This window comes from Trichomycterus rosablanca, chromosome 14, assembly GCF_030014385.1.
Source record: "Trichomycterus rosablanca isolate fTriRos1 chromosome 14, fTriRos1.hap1, whole genome shotgun sequence".
NCBI lineage: Eukaryota > Metazoa > Chordata > Actinopteri > Siluriformes > Trichomycteridae > Trichomycterus > Trichomycterus rosablanca.
This window is the reverse complement of record NC_086001.1, coordinates 12,232,325-12,257,775: the sequence shown is the minus strand read 5'-3', so window position 1 is coordinate 12,257,775 and position 25,451 is coordinate 12,232,325. Positions and strand designations below refer to the sequence as shown.

Here is a 25,451-nt window from a genome sequence, read left to right as displayed (position 1 = left end):
CCCTAGGGTCAGGGTCACAATGCAAAGTGCCACACGTCCAGCCGAGGGCCAGGCAAGTGCCGCCTGACTCCAGCCCTCAGGCATTATCCCCCAAGAGGAGAAAAGAGGAGGAAGAGTGAGACCGGATGTATTTAAAATTCAGCTCTCTTGGTAGCCCATGCTCCTCAAGCGCACCTACACCTATCCGCAAGAACTCTCGAAATAAGTCAGCATATAATCCACAGAGAAAGCTGCAATGTGAATAAACCCAAAGCCAGCTAAAAGAAGTCCTTTCTTGTTAGGTCTTTAGTCAAAGAAAATCCACACTTTTGCCGCAAGAGGGAGAGCGCTTTCGACCATGCTGAAAAATGAAGAAAGAAAAAAACCCACCACAAATTAGGGCACTCTTGGAACTAGAATGAGCAATTTGAGTCTATTCCCTACAGCCTGCTCAATTTCCCACCTCACCCCACACACAGAGGTAGGAAGGAAGCTCACAAGAAACCGCAAAGACTCATCGATCCTTGTGGCCAGCAACTCCTAACGTGAACAAACCAAGTGCTGCTTCAATTCCAGAAAACAGGATGCAAAAGTTTACTGGCTTCTATTAAACAAAATCCAAAGGGACACTTCCGCTGCTGAGCCCCAGTGCACGATGCATCTCTATCCAGATGGCAGGATCCGGGAGAGAAACGACTGCTACTCCATTAGATTGCAGAAGCACCTCAAGCTGAGGCAGCCTGTGGCCACGAAGCATCAGCAATGCAGCTCCGGAGGTTTGTGTGAAAGAGAGAGCAGTAAGAAGTAGAGGGAGGGAAGAGTGTGAGGGAGCAAGGGAGAGGGAGGGGGGAGCCTTAGCATCCAGCAAAGATGCAAGAGAGAGGACGCTATGCAAATAGGGAGGCTGTACTCGGTGATTCAGTAGAGTCCAAGTGCATTGCGCACACACACACACAAAAGAACCTGCATCTTTAAGACCATGTTTTATTTATTTTCTCATATTCTGTTCCTAATTTAATAAAACTCAGTGCACACAACTGCAGTGGAAATGGAAAAAAGCTGTAATTTATTTTAGATATACGTCGTTTAGATTTTCAATGTACACCCCTGCTCCTCTCACTGGCCGCTTTCGCTTTCTTATAGATATTGAGGGTTTCAGTGGGCGACTTCAGAAGTTTATTTAATGTTCTCTGCCAAAACACACTCCAAACTCAAAACACAAAATGCATTCAAAAAATGTTCTTGCTTTATTCTGGACCAACATCCATTGGAAGCTCTACATCTGGCTCTTGTTTTCACTTGCTTCTTTGTCTTTCATAAAATTAACCAGTAACTTCAGAAGATACGTTAGTTTCCTCTGCTGAAATTTGTTTGTTTGTTTGTTTATTAGGATTTTAACGTCATGTTTTACACTTTGGTTACATTCATGACAGAAAAGGTAGGTACTCGTTAAACAAGGTTCATCAGTTCACAAGTTTTAATGTCAAACACAGTCATGGACAATTTTGTATCTCCAATTCACCTCACTTGCATGTTTTTGGACTGTAGGAGGAAACCGGAGCTCCTGGAGGAATTCCACGCAGACACGGGGAGAACATGCAAACTCTACACAGAAAGGACCCGGACCGCCCCACCTGGGGATCGAACCCAGGACCTTCTTGCTGTGTGGCGACGGTGCTACCCACTGAGCCACTGTGCCGCCCCTGCTGAAATTATTTTATTTTTCCCACTTTTTCCCTACTTCTGATGTAGCATAACATTCTATGGCTCTCAGCTGTATATTTCTTTTTCAGGAAAGGTCCATGAGAAAGTAAGGGGATCAATGGGCAGCTTCAGGAGCAACTTTGGTGCCCTCTTATTAAAAAAGGTACAAACTCCAAACCTCTTGATAACTTGATTCATATGTCCAGCTCATATTTTCAATCGCTTTTTTATCTTCCATGGATGAACAGAGCATAAGTTAGACAATACTTCAGCTTTTTTGTCCTTTTATTTGACAACAGGGATGGAGTTAATTTCAACAATCAGCAACCGAGCGACTTCTTACAGCCTGCTTGATGTCTTCATTCCGAAGGCTGTACATTTGCATGCACTAGCAACGAGCCAACAAAGCAATCCTAGCCATCAAGCACTGTCCACTGGAGCGGGTGCTGAACTGATAGAAGTTAGCGGTGCTTACTAGCTGAAACTAGCCTTACCTATAAACACTCCAGCAGAGAACTGTGTGTTTGTGGTCTACACATGGATGCACTGTAGGTCACTGAATAAAATCACAATATTCCAGCTCAGTTCAGCCTGAATTCCTCCAGACCTCCTGGACCAGTTGGAATGGTAAATCTCCACACTTTTCTCTTTGTCCTTTCACATATTTATTTCGATCAGCTTCAACAAGTCAACTTATCAGGAGTAAGATTAAACAAGAAGTTTAAGTGTTTTCTGTATTTGCCATGATGGAGTCGCCCAAACTCTGCTGCAAAGAGGGTGTGACTCTTGAAAACAATTTTATTCTAATACCAAATGACCTGTCAGGACTTTTCAGCACTAAAATAAATAAATAAACAAATGAATGAAATTACAGGGCTACATCTACCCTCCTCATCTAGTTTTAGCATCTGCATTATTACTACTAAAACTTGCTCACACTGGACGATTCAGCTGCTTCTGATACCGTACTGCCACCCTAAGGCTGGTTTAAAGAATTGCAATGCAGCATGAACTGACTGCTGTACGAAATCTGTCTGCATTAAAGCTCCTTTACTATTGTCTGCAGAGATTTGTGTTTCATGGATTGTGGACTCAGAATGGAGTGTAATTTTAGCAGGGTAAAGAAATCGTAGGCAGAAACTGCTCCAATGGAATATTTAGACTGGGATTTGCATCTGAACCAGATGTACTGAAATAAAGGTATATTTGTATGTATTTGTAAGTATATTTGCTGTCACACATAGGTCTGTCTTGGAAAACATGCACGCACGCACGCACGCACACACACACACACACACACACACACATATGCAGCGATATGTAAGGCTTGAAGTGTGGGATAGTGCTACAAACTTTTGGTATTTGTCTACTTGCTTTTTTACTATATTACAGAAGACTAAAATTCAAGTCAAATGTTTCACACACTTGTAAATTCTATGTAAATAAGCAGATAAAACTAAAACTACACCAAATCAAAAATGTGGACCATAATGATCCGCTGTGGGAGCCGAAATGCATTCTGCAAATGCTTTTTTTTCTCTGACAAAAAATGTAAACTTAAACTTTAATAAAAAAATACATAGAGAATACTCGGGTGGTGCAACGGTAAATTCCGCTTAAGGATGACAGTTTGGGTTTTCTTTTTGACCTTGGCAAGAAACCCTAACTCTGTATTTTAGTGCAGTACTACAAAACAAATAACATTATAAAACTTTCCACTCTATAAAAAAAAACCCCAAAAAACAATTATATGGTCATTTCCTGATACTAAAATAATAAACACATGTTAAAGACAAAGAGTAATTCTTTAATTTTCAAGTCATACAGCACCCAGATCCAATGACACTTGTATTCATAGTCAATTAAGATATTTTATAAGGTAACAGCAAATTTTATTTCAACCTAATTAATGTGCAAATTTTTTTTTAAATAAATGATAAACAACTAGTAAAAAAATGATTCTATACTTAAAGCTGTATGCTCAAATTAGGCCATGCTGCAGTCCTGGCCTAATTCACTATTCTTATTACTACAAAAGAGTCACAAAATCAGTTGTTCATTCTTTTGTTTTGAATAATATTTTTGCTAAAAGCTAGGTTTAAGATTAGAAATTAGGTTAGAGACTTCCTAAAAGGATTAATTTTTTCCTAAAATCTTTAATTTCCTTTGAGATCAATAATCTATCTATCTATCTATCTATCTATCTATCTATCTATCTATCTATCTATCTATCCATCCATCCATCCATCCATCCATCCATCCATCCATCCATCTCTCTCAAAGCTAAATTCTTAACATGATCAATGGGGTACTTTGTAGCACTTGAGCAACAAACAACTGTAGCACTAAAACATTCTGTCCTTCATCTATCTTGCTTTGTGTTAATACACAGAAAGTTAACAGCATTATTTGCGTTTACAGCTAATTTTGCCCTACTAATGTGTCAGAACAGTTTGCAGGCATTAGCGTTTCAAGGACAACACTTACTTCACTGCTCCACATATGGCGAATGAAGTGCGGCAAGGGAGGGCAAAGGGGTTGCTGATAAACTTCTGATGAATTATGACTTTCCATGCATATGCATGAGCGAACAATAAAAAACACCGTATGCGGACAAATAAAAGACATAAATGAGACCCAGTAGCCACCTCATCGTAACCATGTTTATTATTAAGACAAAACTGGCCACTAGGGACACTGCTAGAAATGCTGAATGTTTTCAAAAGTTTAGGCATTATGACACAATGATTGATGGATGGATAGATTGATTGATTAAAAACTTCACTTAATTTATTTTAATTACTAAGCTCAGACTCTTTTACCCCTCCCCACCATTTGTATTTTTAATCAATCTCTCATTACTATTATTGTTATGATTAACTTTGAAATAAACAGTTTGGTCCCTTTCCTTTCCAGCATGATTGTCTCCCTGTATACAAAACTTGTAGAAGACTTACCAACCAAACACTATTTTGATGGAATAAGCACAAATTCCCACAGACTGCTCCAACATATTAAGGGGGAGGGATTCTATATAAGTTGTTCTTAAGCCTATGAATATTGTCGTAAGCCTTCTTAAGATTCGTTTCTTCATTCTGTTTATTCTAGTCTCTTACTAAACACACATCACATACTTCTACTTTAATTTTCCCAACATATTTACACAAAAAACTGTGTAAGCAAACTGAAAAACCAAACAGATGCTGCACCACAGCAATCTGGTTATAAGCTGGGGAAATTATACACAAATAAGAATGTGTTTACAAAGTCTTTTCATTCTCCTACTATTTATTTGTATTGGTGCTTATGGTGGATTCTGATTAAAACTGCTCATATTTTTAATAAGAAAAAAAAATTCTTATTCTTATTTAAAATCTTATTTACATCAATCTATTTTAGATGTGAAGTTACATGAGAGGAGGATTTGTAATGGATTTATTGTTAGCACCATTAGGGCGTTTGTAGAATTAGTACAATGTATACCCAGTAAGAATGAAAAAGAAATACAAATACATACAGTGTATCACAAAAGTGAGTACACCCCTCACATTTCTGCAGATATTTAGGTATATCTTTTCATGGGACAACACTGACAAAATGACACTTTGACACAATGAAAAGTAGTCTGTGTGCAGCTTATATAACAGTGTAAATTTATTCTTCCCTCAAAATAACTCAATATACAGCCATTAATGTCTAAACCACCGGCAACAAAAGTGAGTACACCCCTAAGAGACTACACCCCTAAATGTCCAAATTGAGCACTGCTTGTCATTTTCCCTCCAAAATGTCATGTGACTCGTTAGTGTTACTAGGTCTCAGGTGTGCATAGGGAGCAGGTGTGTTCAATTTAGTAGTACAGCTCTCACACTCTCTCATACTGGTCACTGAAAGTTCCAACATGGCACCTCATGGCAAAGAACTCTCTGAGGATCTTAAAAGACGAATTGTTGCGCTACATGAAGATGGCCAAGGCTACAAGAAGATTGCCAACACCCTGAAACTGAGCTGCAGCACAGTGGCCAAGATCATCCAGCGTTTTAAAAGAGCAGGGTCCACTCAGAACAGACCTCGCGTTGGTCGTCCAAAGAAGCTGAGTGCACGTGCTCAGCGTCACAGCCAACTGCTGTCTTTGAAAGATAGGCGCAGGAGTGCTGTCAGCATTGCTGCAGAGATTGAAAAGGTGGGGGGTCAGCCTGTCAGTGCTCAGACCATACGCCGCACACTACATCAAATTGGTCCGCATGGCTGTCACCCCAGAAGGAAGCCTCTTCTGAAGTCTCTACACAAGAAAGCCCACAAACAGTTTGCTGAAGACATGTCAACAAAGGACATGGATTACTGGAACCATGTCCTATGGTCTGATGAGACCAAGATTAATTTGTTTGGTTCAGATGGTCTCAAGCATGTGTGGCGGCAATCAGGTGAGGAGTACAAAGATAAGTGTGTCATGCCTACAGTCAAGCATGGTGGTGGGAATGCCATGGTCTGGGGCTGCATGAGTGCAGCAGGTGTTGGGGAGTTACATTTGATTGAGGGACACATGAACTCCAATATGTATTGTGAAATACTGAAGCAGAGCATGATCCCCTCCCTCCGGAAACTGGGTCGCAGGGCAGTGTTCCAGCATGATAATGACCCCAAACACACCTCTAAGACTACCACTGCTTTATTGAAGAGGCTGAGGGTAAAGGTGATGGACTGGCCAAGCATGTCTCCAGACCTAAACCCAATAGAACATCTTTGGGGCATCCTCAAGCGGAAGGTGGAGGAGCGCAAAGTCTCGAATATCCGCCAGCTCCGTGATGTCGTCATGGAGGAGTGGAAAAGCATTCCAGTGGCAACCTGTGAAGCTCTGGTAAACTCCATGCCCAGGAGAGTTAAGGCAGTTCTGGGAAATAATGGTGGCCACACAAAATATTGACACTTCAGGAACTTTCACTAAGGGGTGTACTCACTTTTGTTGCCAGTGGTTTAGACATTAATGGCTGTATATTGAGTTATTTTGAGGGAAGAATAAATTTACATTGTTATATAAGCTGCACACAGACTACTTTTCATTGTGTCAAAGTGTCATTTTGTCAGTGTTGTCTTATGAAAAGATATACTTAAATATCTGCAGAAATGTGAGGGGTGTACTCACTTTTGTGATACACTGTATGTAAGCAGCACATTTGTTTAGCTGTTACAGCAACATGGGTCCACAAGTCTCATTTTTGGTACTCGGATAAACCACCTTAAGCAGCTATTAATCCAGTGGTCTTGTCGTAATAATAATAAACATAATGAAAAAAAAAGTTAATGTAGTCCTTATTTCTGATTATGTAATACATTAAATTAACATTCAGCAGGGTTGGTTGATGAGCAGTAGGGTACATAAGCAGAGAGGCAAACAAAGCATCAATCAAAGTGTCACCTTGCTTGATTAAGATTAAGAATTAAATTCTGACTGGTCAAATCAAGAAATGTAACTTTCCAGCAAAGGGTAGAGAGTTTAGTACACCATTTAATTTTCAATCAATCCTGACCAGACTGTCAGCACCTGCTGCTTTAAATGCATTCTTTTAAGACTGTGCTACCACCACCATGTTTACATTTGAGATGGTTTAACTGGTTGATGTGCCTTGCTTGATTTCTGTATTTCCACACAAACCAGATGTGGTCAAATTAATAAAAACAAAGTAATGAATGAAAGATATAAAAACATCCACAGGCTGCAACAGAGAAAGTAGAAAGAATAGAGATAGTACAGAACTGAAAACTGGATGTCGCAGACAAGCCAACTCTTAAAAAGGAAAATATAAGGGACTTTCAGAACCTGTGGACCTGGGGTCCACTGTGAACTGGCAATGGCAAGGAAAGGGAAAGAAATGGCAATTTACTTTCCCAGAGTGGTTCCGTTGTGAGGCCCAAAACTCTGGGAAAGATACAGAATGCTGGCATTTCCCTCCAGAAGACAACCAGACAGAACCAAGCAGCACAACAATTTCAAAGCAATGAAAGTAAGATGGTGAAACTGAGAGGAAGAAACCGTGATATATAGATGAACTTCCACCTGGAGGAATTTAACGCTCACAAGCCACAGGAGCTTGTCAATCAAGACAGACTGACACATCTATCATCGGTGCCTTCATGTGGCAAAGATAACAATGGGGGGGGGATCAGTTATGCAGACCAGAATGATCTGCTGTTGTGAGCACTAAAATACAAAAGCAACCAAAAATGTCTATCAATCAAATCCCTACGTCTCTGAAAATGCAATAGTGCCTGATTAAAAACTAATTAAAATGTTTTTTAAATAATTTCATTTATATAAATTGCTAAGTTAAGGTACAAAAAGTCATCCCCTGAACTTTATTTCTCTCTACCTGTCTTTGCTAATTAGCACAAGGCAAGAGTTCGATGAACAAATGTAAAATCAACCAGGTGATAAAAATCTTTTACTGTTTAAAGGCAGAATGAACCACCATTGAAAACTAAATCAATAGAGACAGAATGAGACTCATCACATGTATTGGCACTTTATAATTAGACTAAATGTTCCATTTTACTATATATTTTCACATATTAGGAACAGCTAAAGTTACATAAGAGGACGAAAATCACCTATACGAATTATGCCCTATTCTTCTCACTATTCAAAAATGTACTGTATGTAAAATAAAGTTTTTTTTTCTTACTTGGATAGAACAGAAAATAAGAGGAGCTGATTTAAATCAGTTTTGCAGCAACACTGCAGTTAATAATGTATTCATGTAACCCAGCTATTTTCACAGTAATGCTGTCTTTGTGCAAGGTTATTACTACCAATCATAACAAATACATACTTACACCCACATTAGTCCCCAGTTATTTCAAATCTACTGACAATTCATGTTCGACAGGCTGATTTTCATGGTTCATTGAAGTTTAAATGCTGCAGAACAAGGGATCCTTAAAGCATCAATAATGTATTTGACAAGAGACTGTGCTGTAGTATAGAATGACATTCTTCATTGGTGCAAACTGGCAGAATTGAGTGTACTGCAACATGCACAGGATATTTTCTTCCTATCAAATAGATCTTAATCCTTTTTTCAATAAAACCACTCTGTGAGTCTTTTAAATTCTATTAGATTCTCCAAAAATATTACCTTCTCTCTATAAACTTCATCTCGCTTGTAGCACATTCAAAGGTTACAGAAGATTCAAAACCAAAATGTGGCTTTGTATTAAAAACTACTTTTTTTTTTTTTTTTTAGAAAATAAAGTTATCCAACACCTAACACCCCTGTAAAAAGGAATGGCCACACTGGTTATTACATCAACCATTACTTTCTCCAAATTGAATTGGTGAGCCTGTTTATAATCCTACTCCTGTTGAATGATATTATCAATGTCAATCAGTCTAAATCTACCCTAAAAGTTCTACCAGAACACTATACCACACTGAAATTAGAAAGCTTAAAGAATACAAACATTTTGTTTTACCTAATATTAGCGCATTGCAGCGTGTCATCACAGCACCATAGGATTCAGTAACAAATTCAGCTCCACCATGCACAACACAGCCTAAAGCACATTACACAACTCCAGGTTGTCTTCTCATGTTTATAAGTGTATTTTTATATGGCTGAACAAAAATATCCATGCAAAGACAACAAATGAGAGTTATGAAGAAACTCCTCTAAGAGTAGAAGAAGAAAGCCAGGCTGTTTTATACAGCGCATTATTAGGGCTGCACTGTGAAGGCAGGAGTAATAAATACCAAAAACTAATAATCGCACTGTTTTGCACATTACGTGCAGTTGGTTTTACAACTATGTCTGGCCAGGACTCCACCGAACCCCAAATGCAGGAAGCTTTGAACAATGGTAAATCTAGACAAACATTTCTCAAGAGTCTTAATGACTGCTGTTTCTTACCCATACATTTACAACATAGGCAAAGAAAATCTTTACAATATGGGCGCTTAGGTGGCGCAGTGGTAAAACACACTAGCACATCAGAGCTGACATTTCAAACTCGGTGGTTCAAAACTCAGCTCTGCCATTCAGCAGGAACAACAATTGGCTGCTGTTTAAGGGGGAGCCGGATGGGGATTCCTCATAACTGATGCAATTACGACCTCTGCTGGCTGATTGATGGTGCCTGCACAGAGATGAGGGATAATGGGTTGATCAGGGTGTGGCTCTCCGTACACAAAGCTGATCCACATATGAACTTGCCTCGTGCAGGTGAAAAGATGCAGTCGGCTACTGCACACGTGTTAGTCTGGGCTCTCCTCAAACAGGGTGGAGACCAAGAACAGTATAGAGGAAGCATAATACAATCAGGTAATTAGATATGACTAGATTTGGAGGAAAAATATACAAAACAAAAGCAAGCAGCCAAAATCACATTTTAAAAAGTAAAATATCACATGAAAATAGCTTTGCTGTTAGCCTTTAGTCATTGCTGCTAAGATACTGCAAGAACTTATAATAATAATAATAATACATAATAATAATACATTTTACAGAGCGCTTTCCAAAAGACGCTTTCCAAAAGGTACGTCAGGAGCACAACACAAAACACTAGCAATAAATTATGACAAATAAATATATCAAACTAAATAACAAATTACAGACTAAAAGCAATTATGAGGGTAAGGGGACAATTGTTGTTTTACATGCGTTAAATGGGTGTTGAATAACCTTGGACAGTTACTTTTCACACCACTGTATGTGATATTTGAACTGTATATACAACTATAACCGCATCACAAGTCCTGATAAAAAATGGTCTTAGCTCAATTGAAGAGTTTGCTTACCATCTCCTCATCTAATAACCGGCTGAAAGACTCCTCAGGGTGCTGTATACTTATGGTTCATAAAAGGCCATCTGCTTGATGTTTGAGAGCAAGTGCCAAAACCGTGCATGCAATATAATTATTTATAAGTAACAAGCGTACACAAGTGTCTTATTAATAGTTATTAAACAATCACCCGTATTTTGGGTTCAGCATTACTAAAGGAATTAATTAAAATCTCATCAACCTTCACCTATTTCATCAAAAACATTAATGTCATGCAAGTAAATAAGGAATTAGAAGTGGGGTTATCGATCTTCATTCATTTTACATTAAATTAAATCAGATTACATTGGTCTTGCTTATTCAGGTATAAATGAATTCTATAATATCAGATTCTAAATACAAAAGATAAATAAATGTTGCAAACAGCCCAAACATTAGAACCACCTTCCAGAAATATGCTTGGAAATGCCTATTTTATTCCACATGGTCCATGCTAGCATGGAACAGTCAGTCCTATATTAAATGTTGGGCTGATGGTATTTACTCATAGACCTGAATGACTTTGATAAAGGCCAAGTTGTCCTGGACAGATGACTAGCGAAATATCTCTGAAAAAAACAAGGGGTGCTCAGAGGCAGCTGTTCTGAGTACCCACCGACAGTGGACAGACAAAAGACAAGCCACAAACCAATTTGTTTGGCCAAGACTCATTATTGAAAGAAGACATAAAGGCTACAATGACTGGTATGGACTAACAGCAGAAAGTGCAGATCATTTTAACACTGCTGATGAGGTAAATGTGGCACACCTTGCATTAAAGCATTTTGTGTTTGGTGCTGGGTAGTTAAAGGTCAGTCAAAGTGAAAGCCCCTACAGTGGACACACAGTTATCAGGACTGGACTCATTGGAGCAATGGATGAAGGTCGACTACCCACTCTGAAGGACCTGCTGGAAATGTCCTATCGCTTAATGCCACATGACTCCTCAGTGGATACACGCTGTGTACACAGCATATTAGGTGGGTGGTCCTAATGTTTTGGCTCATTGGTGTATATGCTGAAATCTTTAAATGTTGCATTTTCAATTCATGCACGCACTAATTAGTCTCTTAAGAACTTAAAATCAAGTTCCTAAGTACTTCTGGGTAAATTTGCTACTGTTCCAGGCTTCTTTCATTTGGAAAAAATGGTTCTTAGTGGAGTTCAGTGAAGCCCTAGAGTCTAAGAATGATGTGCTGACTAACAATTTTATTTAGAAAATTGTAAAGTCAAATATCAATGTGAAAATAAATATGGGTCTGTTCTAAAACCTAGTGAGCTGCCCTGCTGCCTACCACCTACCTAGTTAGCTGTCTAAGTACAGAGGATTTCTAATAAGACATTGTCTAATAATCTAATAAGGCAGGTTATTCTATTATCTATGTGGAGAGGTCACTAGGTTTTTTGACAGACCCCATATGTGTGTATTTATTCATGTTTTGTTTTCACTAGTTGAAAGTCTGACCAATAATTTGTGCCTTGCTGCTACCTTGCTGCAACACCCTACTTCCATAAATATTTAGTCAATTAATTAATTGGATTTGTACTGGGCACAGTTTTCTTTTGACTTGTTTGTCTTGTTAAATATTGTTTGTTTTTACTATCATTAAATATGATTAAAATAAGACACCACTGGAAAATATGACCCTCAAGAATTATTAATTAAATAGAATTGCTTTATTAGAATTAGAATTAGATTTGTATTATGGGAAATGAGGTTACTGAGCTGCTTCACTTACGATCGTTGCAAAGTGGTCCTCCAAAAGAAGTCATACTACAGTCACAGCTGAATCCTTCCCATTGCTGCAGGCAAACCCCCTGATTAGCACAAGAGTCCTCCTGGCAAGTGGTACTCGGCCCTATGGTGAGAGAATCGATATTACCAACAGAGAGAAAATGAAAGAAGCAGAGACACAGAAGAGAGAGAGAGAGAGAGAGAGAGAGAGAGAGAGAGAGAGAGAGAGAGAGATTCAGTATATAATTACATTTGGTATTAAATTAGCAGCAACAAACACACAATATAACACACATTACAGCATAGCTTTGCATTTTACAGTACAGCTACGACCTGGTATCAATTACACTATATGGTCAAAATTATATAGACACCCAGTTAAGGGATTAAGTTAGGATGTTTCAGCCAAATTCTTTGCTAGAAGGAGTATTATATCAAATAAACTATGTGCTTCCAACTATATGACCACATTTTGGAGAAGGCTCCATCATGTTCCAGCATTACTATGTCCCTGTGCTCAAAGAGAGGTCCATAAAGACATGCTTTAACTAGTTTGGTGTGAAATAACCCCACTGGTCTGAACAGAGCCCTGACCTCAACTCTATATTAATGACCATGGTTTTTAAATGGTCTGTGTAGCTAGCTCTGGTCAGGTGTCTACTTCAGTATGGAGGGAGAACGAAAACCAGAGTGGATGTTAATTTGTGCTGGCATGTGGAGTACATGACAAAATGCTTAAAGACAAAGTGAGAAGGCAAAAATTAAAGTCAGATCCTCGGGAGCCATGTTGCTATGTGGCATCCACTAGTAGCCACCCAGGACGCAAGGTGTGAGGTTAAAAATTACATTTACAAATAACCCAGTATTTTTTATAGACTGATGTACTGTTATTACCTTTTAAATCCTACGATTACTGCATTGCATCAACAAGTATTACTATACAAACCTGGCTGTTTTAAATAAGCTACATTTAACATCAAACTCTGTCTTTTTAAAACACTTGTAATTACTGTAATTAATATGTTTTCCTATTAGGCACTGCACACCTGCTGTACTATAAAATTAAGTATTACCAAATCAAAATGGATCCATTGCATTTGCCATGTAACAAGAACAGATGCTCAAACATATGTGCAAACATTTGTTCTTAATACAGGTCTTGCACAAAACATGCAACAATTATACACAACCTGCAAACAATCACCACACAAAACAATACCGTATTAACGGACCTAAAGGTTAAGTTTACGATGTTTCTTTAACATTTATGATAATTTATTCAAGTTTGCACAATCTGCACTGTTAACGAATGGAAAGTAAATTATGTTTTCTTTGTAAAAAGAAAGAAAAAAAAAAACAGTTCCCAGTGTACCTGCTGACAAACGTTTACAGAACAGACAGTTTACTGAATGAGATTGTAAAATGTATTGTGCTGGTAGAAACGTCTGACTGTATGACAAAATTTATTACAGATGTTAAAACATGAGATGTATTAAAAAATGTAGATGTTTTTTTTTTTATTAATTATTATTATTATTATTAATTTGTATTATTATTTACAGTATTATCATTGAAATAATACTATTAATAATAATAATTATTATTATACTTTAATTATTAATACAATAATATTAATAATATAATAATATTAATAATAGTTGTTGAATTCCCTGATTGAGTTACAAACAAGACTGACTGAGCCACTTTAAGCTTCTTTTTCTTTTATTTCAAACCATCCCAGTCTTGCATTGCTAGAGTCCTCTGTTTGTTAAGCTCAGATATCCATCTTATTTCTTTCTTTCTTTATTGACAGGTTAGTTGGTTAATTGGTTGACTGGATGCTTGAAAGATTTATTGACTGATTGATTGGATTTTGTCCCCCAGCAATCATGACCACCCCTGTCATTAATGCTTTATGCTGAACCACTCCAGTGCTTTGGGTCACTATGTTGCCAAAAGTTAACGAATTCTGCCAGATGGGAAGAGTTTTACCAAACTAAATTATTCATATTTTAATCAATCCCGGCCAGGTTTCTAGGCCATGCTGTTTAAAAGCTGCCCATTATATGATACCACTACTACTCTATATGACAAATGTATGTGGACTTGAACTTGGTAGACACCAATTTCAAAACTGTTAGCAATAATATAAACCTGCCTTTCCCATTTTTCAATTTTGATTGTCAAACTGACCTCTGTATTAGCAGCACATATACAACTAGTACTGGTTGTAGATGTTTAGTTAGAGACTAGAGCTACTTTCTTTTTTCATTTTCTTTTTCTACTTTCAGTCTTTTATCAGTGGACACTTACTGAATGGCTGAAGCACTATTGTCCTCCCAGCATCGACACTGAGGTGTTTCCCAACAACAATGCTGCCCCTAATACACTCATGTCAGAAGGACAACATTGGTGCGGGTCCAATGGGGTCACCTTTGGTTGCTTCATGGGCTACAGGGAGGTGACAGACAAAAGTAAATACCCATAAATTTCACCTATATGGTAGGTGTGGATGTAATCAATAAATGTATGGGGCAGATAAGTTCAGTGAGCATTTGCAGACGTGATGGGGACGCAATTGAAGCAAGTTCTGAATGTTCTGTAATTATATACCCTGCAAATAAGCTTTTAATGCTGTTTTATGAGGAAAGAGAAAAGGCAGAGATAGCAGATGCTATTACAATATTTGAAATGTATTAGTATGTATGGCCAAACGTATATGGACAGCCCTTATAGTTATTGAGTTCAGGTGTATTAGCCATTATATGCTTTCATCTTTGTAGCATTAGTCTGAAAATGGCCCTTTCCTGTTCCAGCATAACTGTGCCCTTATGTACAAAGCATCGTCTATAAAGACTTGCACAGAACCCTGACCTTAACCCCACTAAACACAACTGAGGTCAACTGTAACTTACCTGACCTCACAATTTTATTTATGTACTTATTTTCACTTAATGGGCACAAATTCCCACAGACAAAATCTTGTAAAAAGTCTTCCCAGAAGAGTGAAATGTTGTACAGACAAATAAAAAAGCAGTAGTGGGAAAAAGGGGGTCAAAACTTTATAATAATTCTTATTATTTTCCAATGTATTGTCCACCAAACTTATGATTAAAAGTCCACAAACTTTTGGTCATATATTGTGGAAAGGTTTAGATTCCTATTCTTTTTTCTCCCAAAAAACATCACCCATTTTCTCTGCACATGATATCTGAACGGACAGCATTTTGTGATCTAGTGTCCGCCAACGCAGGACTGTATTCACAACCCAGCCGAGCGAAGAAAGATGGGATACAGTAAGCTAGAGCACAAAAGAATGAATCGCCAGGGGAAAATCAAATCAAATACTCATTTCAGATGAGGAGCAGAAATAAACCCAGCTGAGCATGTTCCGCTCAGCAAATTCAATACAAACCCACCCTATCTATTATTCACGAGGCTGCTCCTGACACACTCGCCCATTTACCCAGCGTGCATAAAGCGCGGCGAAACAAGGATTTAAAAAAAGACAGAGATTACTCAGATGATACAAATTATCCAGTAGATGTAATCTGATTATGGTAATGCGGTACACAAACGCCAGGAGTAGCGCCAGCATTCCAGCAGAGTGCATTTAAACTGTATATAGGATGAAGTGTGCCAGATAAATTTAGGTCGGGAAGTGGGGGGAGCAAATTGAAATAAATTGGTTATCTCATACAAGTACATTTATCTGGGTTAACAATCTATAGTCACTGTACATTCACATTTCAGTGGTGCAAAAGTGAAAGTACACCTTGCAGGCCTGGACTTGGGATCATTCTACCATTGTAAACTTGAGCCTCTATGCAGATGTTGCATCCACAATATATATATATATATATATATATTCAAACTATTCTGGATGCAACATCTGTACAAAGATTCAAGCTTACAATGGTAGAATGGTAAAAGTTCACAGTTAATTCAAGTACTGCCAGGTGTTCAGGTCCTAAGGCCATTGACTGGATCCTTCCCCTCCACCACCAGGCTTTGTATTTAATGACATGACACTATGCATTATGACAAAACACCAGCACTTTTGTCTCGTTTCAGGAGTATTAATATTTGGTTGGTATCTTTGACTACTAATCAGTTGCTGAATGTTCTTTTTTATGGGTATCCCTTTATAAAAGTAAGACTTTTTTCTGATAGTATAGTCATAAACTTTAACATTTAGTATCCCATCCAATCCCTTATTATTATCACTGGAACACTTCTGGGAAGATTAGCAACTGTCTTTAATATTATTCGTTCTTCTCTTTTAATGATAGAATTATAACAATTTTAAAACTAAATGGGCTTGCTGGTGTCTCTCCTTGACTTAAATGACAAAACTTCTGCTTTTTATTTTATTTAGAGGTAGCCACATCTCTAGATCAGCTAGAACTAGCAGCTCCTGGATGTGAAAATGACCTTGTTAATTGCTATGAAAGCCATAAGGGTGTTTTCCTCTACATAGCTTCTGCAAATTGACCATATATAAATTCTAATACCTAAAATAAGGTGTAGTCTCTTTTTTCACCTCTGCATGTGGTAATAGACAGTGTTTATGAACACAATTTTATGAATTAATACATTCATTTTCATAATAGATTTATTATGAACAGAATATTGGTACCACCTGAAAACTCTGGGAGAAGGGTGGAAATACATCCTGAACAGATATATCACATGCCAATTTATCATAGGATAGTAAGGTGGATGGTAAAGTTATAAATGAATAGCTTTGTCTTTAGATAGACAGACAACAACGCTCTGCAGTGACCAGCAGTGGACTTACCTTCACAACCTCTCTCTATCTGACCCACACAGGAGATAGCGTCTGAGATAAGGTCTGGAAGGCGGCCGTTAAGGTCCACTGATGCCAAGCAGCCCTGAAAACCCTCCCTGGCATGGACCAGTTTAGGCAGCTCCTTGTACATCTCCTTGGCCACCCCACCAACATAGAAATAACCTGCATAGAAATAAATAACAGCATTATACATACATTACACTGCTCTCAGTTCTAACCTGCATGATGGTGAGTTTAGACATAGGAGAGGGTGCCGTCTTGTGGTCATGTGGCGCTACTGCACCCGATAGTACAGGTGGACAAACACTTTTACTGGATCACAACACTCCATTATATTATACATTACAGCTGTAGCAGGGTCTTGATCCACCAGCAAGCTTTAAACAAAGCACTTAGCACAGCTTAGACAGGAGAACCCAATGCACCAAGAGCAATATAAAACACAAGTACCTCATCCCTGAGACAGCTTTTGTCCAGCCACATAGAATTGCTAAAATTACAAAAATACAATTAGGCAACCACAGGGCACAACTCATATTGTAAAGAGAAAGCTTTGCACGTCATATTTTTTGTGTTTTAGATGATAAATTGATATTTGTTTAGATTACTCATTAAAAAACCTATTTAATTAAATGTTTGTGACTAAAGCAGTCACTAATTATAATGCTGAGTTTAGACACAGGAGAGGGAGCCGTCTTGTGGTCACATGGTGCTATTGCACCCGACAACTAATAAACCAGTCCCTAAAACAGCTTAGAATTGCCAAAATTACAAAAATACAATTAGGCAACCACAGGGCACAACTCATATTGTAAAGAGAAAACTTTGCACATGATATTTTTGTGCTTTTGATGATAAATTGATATTTGTTAAGATTACTCATTAAAAAGCCTATTTAATTAAATGTTTGTGACTAAAGCACAGTCACTAATTATAATGCTGAGTTTAGACACAGGAGAGGGAGCCGTCTTGTGGTCACATGGCGCTATTGCACCCGACAACTGATAAACCAGTCCCTGTGTACAGCTTTTTTCCAGCCACTTAGAATTGCCAAAATTACAAAAATACAATTAGGCAACCACAGGGCACAACTCATATTGTAAAGAGAACGCTTTGCACAACATTTTTTGTGCTTTTGATGATAAATTGATATTTGTTAAGATTACTCATTAAAAAAAACTATTTAATTAAATGTTTGTGACTAAAGCACAGTCACTAATTATAATGCTGAGTTTAGACACAGGAGAGGGAGCCGTCTTGTGGTCACATGGCGCTATTGCACCCGACAACTGATAAACCAGTCCCTGTGTACAGCTTCTGTCCAGTCACATAGAATTGCTAAAATTATAAAAATACTTTCAGGCAACCACAGGGCACAACTCATATTGTAAAGAGAACACTTTGCACAGCATTTTTTGTGTGCTTTAGATGATAAATTGATGTTTGTGTGGGTTACTAATTAAAAAACTTCTTTAATTAAATGTTTGTGACTAAAGCACAGTCACTAATTATAATGCTGAGTTTAGACACAGGAGAGGGAGCCGTCTTGTGGTCACATGGCGCTATTGCACCCGACAACTGTTAAACCAGTCCCTGTGTACAGCTTTTGTCCAGCCACTTAGAATTGCTAAAATTACAAAAATACTACCAGGCAACCACATGGCACAGCTTTGCACAGCCTATTTTTTTGTGCTTTAGATGATAAATTGATATTTGTTTAGGTTACTAATTAAAAAACCTATTTAATTAAATGCTTGTGACTAAAACACAGTAGACTAATTATAATGCTGAGTTTAGACACAGGAGAGGGAGCCGTCTTGTGGTCACATGGTGCTATTGCACCCGACAACTGCTAAACCAGTTCATTTTGAAACAGTTTTTGTAATATCCAGAGGTCACTAAATTGTCTGCAGATGTATTTACTAATCAAGGGAGATGCAGCCATTCCACCTTAAACATGTTCCTATATAAATAGCAGGATCTCAGAATTCTGGTAAGAGCTACAGTAAGCATCTGAATCTCTATGGATAAGACACAAAGGAACAACGCTTGGCAACAGGGTGGTGGGTGCCTCACACCAGGTGTATTCCTGCACCTATGAGATGTATAATATGAGAATATAATTGCAGAATACTTAACCAAGGCAACATAATACTGGGGTAAAGATTTCCAAAACAAAGAAAAGGAAACGAACAATGGGCCAAAACTTAGAAGTTTTAAACAGTATTAAAACATAGTACAGAGGAATGAATAAATTTATCAGAATAATTGCCAGATCATAGAATCATATAAGAGTTATTTACTTAACCCACTATTAAAACCACATTCACTAAAATCATACAACTAAAGCACAAAGAGTTCTTCTACAATCAAAGTTAACTAAAAACTGGTAGAGTGTCTGTGTAGGGGTGGGGTTATGTTACACCTACCATTTCTGTGTTTTTTATTGCTGTGTTGGGCTTGCTGTGGGCAAAACCCATGAGAAGAGTGTGTTTTTATAATGTAAAAGCATTCTACAAATAAATATTTTGTTTTTGTTTTATTGGTAAATATATCAACCAAAATTTGTGTTGAACTTCTCTAAAGCCATGTAGAACATGTCTAATTCTTTATATCCAGAGGTAAAATATATTAAATAACACCATAGTAGGTTGTTGTGAGGTTTCTTCTATAGACACAAAGTAACGCTGTCTTTCTTTAAGCAGAGAACAATCCATTATGACACTATGAAATACGAAAAAGCTGGCATTATACACATTTTAACTGGTGTAGAGGTGGAGTTATGTTACACCCACCGTTTCTGTGTTTCTAGTGCTGTTTTGGGTTACTTCATTTGTACTGTGCCTATTGAGATCATGTATTTTATGTACAGTCAAGCACCATATAACTACTGTGTAAAAGCCATGTTTGCAGTAATTTCTACTGCAAGTTTTTGTGGGCACAGCTCTTTAAGCATTGTGTATATATGGAATTAGGCAACTTCTTTTCTTGTGCTGCTTGAATCTTTTACATGCTTATGAGCTTTATACAAAGGTCTGTATGGCAGGGTAGTGGAAAAAAGAAGCCACTCAAAAAGCTTGTCATGCTGCAACAATCAAGATTTCAATGCCATGTGGTAAAACGTTTAATGGTCAGATGAAACCAGAATGGTGCTTTTTTTTTTACTTTTGTGCATAGAGAGAGAAAAAGAAAACTTATAAACAGCCATAGAAAATACACCATACTTATTGTGAAGTGTGGTGGTGGTGACATTATGTTGTAAGGATGTTTTACTTTAACAGGACTTGTGAGCTGGTGAGGCTTGAAGGGAAAATGAACAGCTAAAGTCTTGAGGAAAATATGACTAAACGACTAAAGATAAGAGTCAGTTCATCAGTTGATTTAATAGGTGTAACTCCTACTTGGTTAGATAAAAAAAACCTGCATCGGAACAAAGATGGTTGAATAAATATATATATGAACATAGCATTTAGGCACATGACCTACCCTTCAGGTCAAGGTTTTTGGCTCCCAGAGTGGTCTGGGTGGTGACTTTGGTGTCGATCTTGACAGTGTGCAGGTTGTTGGTGTCTCTGGAGATCATGACATTGTGCCATTGGTTGTCATTCAAAGGCTTGTTGGAGTTTCCTTTGATGAGGTGGGCGCCATTACCCAGATCCGCCACATAGTGGAGGTAACTGAACGGAAAAATTAAAGAGTTAAAACCTATTTAATTAAAATGTTAGTGACTAAAGCACAGTCACTAATTATAATGCTGAGTTTAGACACAGGAGAGGGAGCCGTCTTGTGGTCACATGGCGCTATTGCACCCGACAACTGTTAAACCAGTCCCTGTGTACAGCTTCTGTCCAGTCACATAGAATTGCTAAAATTACAAAAATACTTTCACGCAACCACAGGGCACAACTCATATTGTAAAGAGAACACTTTGCACAGCATTTTTTTGTGTGATTTTGATGATAAATTGATATTTGTTTAGATTACTCATTAAAAAACCTATTTAATTAAAATGTTAGTGACTAAAGCACAGTCACTAATTATAATGCTGAGTTTAGACACAGGAGAGGGAGCCGTCTTGTGGTCACATGGTGCTATTGCACCCGACAACTGTTAAACCAGACCCTGAGACATTGGGTTCTGCACTCGTACATTGCTCGGAAATAAGAATGTTTAGTTTTAATAGAATGAATATAAAAAGGCCGCTCAGGTGGTGCAGCGGTAAAAAGACACGCTGCAACTAGGGCTGGATTCTGAGTACCTTATATCGAATCCAGCTCTGCCTCACCGGTTCGAGGCTGGGCGGCTGTATGAGCAACAATTCGCCAGTTGCTCATTTGGGAGGGCGGGACAAAGAACCGGCTGTGGGTTTCTCTCTGTCAGAATGCGATTATGACCTCTGCAGGCTGATCAGAGGCACCTGCACAGAAATGAGGAAGAGTGCCCTTAGGATGTGTCTCTCCACATGCAATGCTAGGTGGTGCCACACTCATCAATGTGTGTGTGTGGCAAAAATGCATCCGGCTGCTGCCCATGTTTAGGAGGGGATATGGGTTAGCTTCGATCTCCTCGGTCAGGGCAGGGTTCGGCATAGACAGAGAGGAAGCATGATGCAAATTGAACAATTGGATGCGCTAAAAGGGGGAGAAAAAGGAAAAAAAAAAAGAAAAGTAATGTATATAAAATGGCTTGGTGGCACAACTAGTAGAATGGGTGCTGCACATCAACGTATCTGTCCTAGAAACCTGGGTCCAGTTTCTGCTTTGGTCATTGTGGGCTATTTTGCATTTTGAGTATGGCTTAAGAAGAACAGCAAGCTCTACATTTATCTACTAATTACACTCTGCAATTGCTATCAACCAGTGGTATTTCAGACAGGTGTGATGAAATAAACTATTATTACATATGACAGTACACTTTAAAATGTTGATTAATCAATCAGATTTTGTCAGATGCTCTGTATAATATAAGTCCTCACCCCTTGACGAGTTCCACTACGATAAAGTCGTTGCCGTCTCCACTGTTGTAGAAAATGAGGCCGTCAGATGAGGTAGTTTTAAACTGAAAGAATAAGTGCATGGAGTAATAGGCCTGCAGTGTGCTCAGAGACATGTAGCTGGAGCGTGACTTGAAGGTGACCGGGTCAGCGATGATGTTCTTGTAGCCGATCATGGCGTTCAGCTCACAATAGTCTATGTCGCCGTTTTTGCACAGGTCGATGTATGCCATGCCATTGAAGACCAGGCTCTGAAGGTGCCCGATGTAGTTAGAGGGCACTGTAGACAGGTGACGCTTTTCTGTAATGATGCCCGTCTCGATGTTATGGAATTCTAGCTGGGTGTGGTCACCTGGGATCTCACCTTGAAGGAGAAAAAAGTAAGTAAAGCTACTTCAGCTAATTCATCAATTCATTGATACACAGTTATTTTTAAATCAAAACTTCACATGTAAATGTAATGAAATATATACTGTATGTCATATCAAAATTAAGATTAATGACCCTCCAATTAAGATTAAGATTAAGATTGATGATCCTCCAAACATTTATTGTGACTACCATGGATATTAATAATATAGTAAAAAAAATCCTAATGCTTAACGTTTTTGCAACTATACAACAATTAAATTATACACCGATCAGGCATAACATTATGACCACCTTCCTTATATTGTGTTGGTCCCCCTTTTGCTGCCAAAACAGCCCTGACCCGTCAAGGTATGGACTCCACTCGACCCCTGAAGGTGTGCTGTGGTATCTGGCACCAAGATGTTAGCAGCAGATCCTTTAACTCCTCTAAGTTGTGAGGTGAGGCCTCCATGGATCGGACTTGTTTGTCCAGCACATCCCACAGATGCTCGATTGGATTGAGATCTGGGAAATTTGGAGGCCAAGTCAACAAACTCAAACTCGTTGTTGTGCTCCTCAAACCATTCCTGAACCGTTTTTGCTTCGTGGCAGGGTGCATTATCCTGCTGAAAGAGGCCACAGCTATCAAGGAATACCGTAGGTAGGTGGTACGTGTCAAAGTAACATCCACACGCATGGCAGGACCCAAGGTTTCCCAGCAGAACATTGCCCAAAGCATCACACTGCGTGCGCTGGGTTGCCTTCTTCCCATAGTGCATCCTGGTGCCATGTGTTACCCAGGTAAGCGACGCACACGCACCCAGCCATCCACGTGATGTAAAAGAAAACGTGATTCATCAGACCAGGCCTCCTTCTTCCATTGCTCCATGGTCCAGTTCTGATGCTCACGTGCCCATTGTTAGCGCTTTCGGAGGTGGACAGGGGTCAGCATGGGCACTTTGACTGGTTTGCAGCTATGCAGCCCCATACACAACAAACTGAGATGCACTGTGTATTCTGACACCTTTCTATCAGAACCAGCATTAACTTCTTCAGCAGTTTGAGCTACAGTAGCTCGTCTGTTGGATCAGACCACATGGGCAAGCCTTCGCTCCTCACGTGCATCATTGAGCCTTGACCCATAAACCTATCCTTCCTTGGACCACTTTTGATAGATACTGACCACTGCAGACCAGGAACACCCCACAAGAGCTGTTTTGGAGATGCTCTGTCAAACTCGCTCAAATTCTCACGCTTGCCCATTTTTCCTGCTTCTAACATCAACTTTGAGGATAAAATGTTCACTTGCTGCCTAATATATCCCACCTACTAACAGGTCGTGATGAAGAGATAATCAGTGTTATTCACTTAACCTAATGTTATGTTAGGTCATAATGTTATGCCTGTTCCGTGTAACTAATAATAAAACATATCAACAGTCTGACTCCTGTGTCTACTCATCTGCCTAGAATTTCATATCAATTGTGTACAAATCGTTGGGCATAAGGGACAAGGAAAACAAAAAAAGCAAAAGATCCTGGTTAAACTAGGGTACCTTCGACAATCTGCAGGTCATCCACTGTCAGCTGCAGGCTCTTTCCTCTCCTCATGACCCGAACCGTGTGCCACTCATTATCGTTTAGATTCTGCCCAGCAAAGAGTGTCTCGGGCCCCTTGCCTGCAGGACAGTCCAGATATGGGTTACAAACAGCCATGCAAAAAGAAAGCGAAACAAATCTGAGGACTTAGTAACTTAGTAACATAAGTAACATTTATCACTGCCTCACACTTACATTATTCACTGAGTGTATATCTTAAAAATTATTTTGGTAACTCTGTCTGAATTACTTCTGATAGGTCAAATAATGGACACAAAGCAAATTGATGTGCCACTCAAAGCCTTAAAACTCTTAAACTGGTGCTGTTGTGCAATCCTTGTCAGTCAAATCAAGTGTGATAAAAGAGCTTGAATGTAATTAGAAGCAGGAAAATGGCAAATTAAACGCTATAGCTCAGTAAAACCACTTGATCACCACTTGATGGCAGTGCAACATAACTTATCGCAGCCTGGTCTTCCAGTACCGTTTATTCGTCACAACCCAACCGTGATTCTTGGTGCTAACATTTTTCTGAGGTTTAAGGACTCACTTCATCTGGTAAAGATTGCCTATGTAAATTGTAGAGCTTGGCAGTCAAAAACATTATGAGCAGCACTGACCCACAGAGACAAGATCTTCACAAGACATCTGGTACCAAACCATTACCACCATTACCATTCCCAGCAGGTCCTTCAGCTTCTGTACATTGCGAGATGGGACGCATCCATTCCACAGGGAAACAAAGTGCCTGGCTGTCCACATGATCTAAACCAGTCAACCTTCTTCCATTGCATGAATTTCCAGTTCTGGTGCATGCTGTCTATATTTTGCCCCGTTTTCCTCCCAATCTAGTTGTATTCAACTACCCAATTGCATTTCGCTTCCTCTGTACTGTTGCTGCCCTTCCCTCCTGACGCCCCCTCCAACATGTGTGCAGTAGCCGACTGCATCTTTACCCCTTCATGAGTCAAATTTATATGGAGCTCAGTTCGGCACGAAGTCATGCACTGATCCCTTACTCCTGATGCAGCTGCCATTTATCAGCCATTACGAATTCGAATTAGCATAAGTTTTAAAGTGCCCCCTCTGGCAACCAACCTAAGGGTCGAGCCAATCAAAGTCCATGTAGGCACCCAGCCTGTCGGTAGCAGAGCCGAGACTTGGACTCATGTGTTCAAGACGTCAGCTCTGGTGTGCTAGCATGTTTTACCGCTCTTATGTCTTCCGGCTCTAGGTTGGACAGTCCGGTTTTTCAGCTGCCAGTCCTCCGTCCATGCAACGCTAGGACGGACGCTTAAAAATCCTCCTTTTTGGAGTGAACTGGTTACATTTTTGATCAATATTATGTCATTGGCTCAGGTACATGTCAAAACAAATGCTTTGTATTTCATTGGCTTAACAGCCTCATTTGACTGCTTATAGTGCTACCTATTGTGGCTCGCCCACCACCACTGGCCAATCGC

General features: G+C 39.0%; 1 protein-coding gene across 29 annotated transcripts in view; it reads right to left on the bottom strand.

Annotated features, from left to right (window-relative positions):
* LOC134326035 (neurexin-1a-like) overlaps nucleotides 1-25,451 on the bottom strand; it is a 482,010-nt gene that overhangs the window by 237,088 nt on the left and 219,471 nt on the right. For all 29 annotated transcript variants that reach the window (XM_063008218.1, XM_063008221.1, XM_063008228.1 and 26 more), the window contains 5 exons: nucleotides 23,946-24,068; nucleotides 22,022-22,403; nucleotides 20,533-20,723; nucleotides 17,035-17,208; nucleotides 12,238-12,357 (listed from right to left, as the gene is read on the bottom strand). In XM_063008218.1, coding sequence (XP_062864288.1) covers nucleotides 12,238-12,357; nucleotides 17,035-17,208; nucleotides 20,533-20,723; nucleotides 22,022-22,403; nucleotides 23,946-24,068 — 990 coding nt within the window. The remainder of the gene's footprint in view (nucleotides 1-12,237; nucleotides 12,358-17,034; nucleotides 17,209-20,532; nucleotides 20,724-22,021; nucleotides 22,404-23,945; nucleotides 24,069-25,451) is intronic.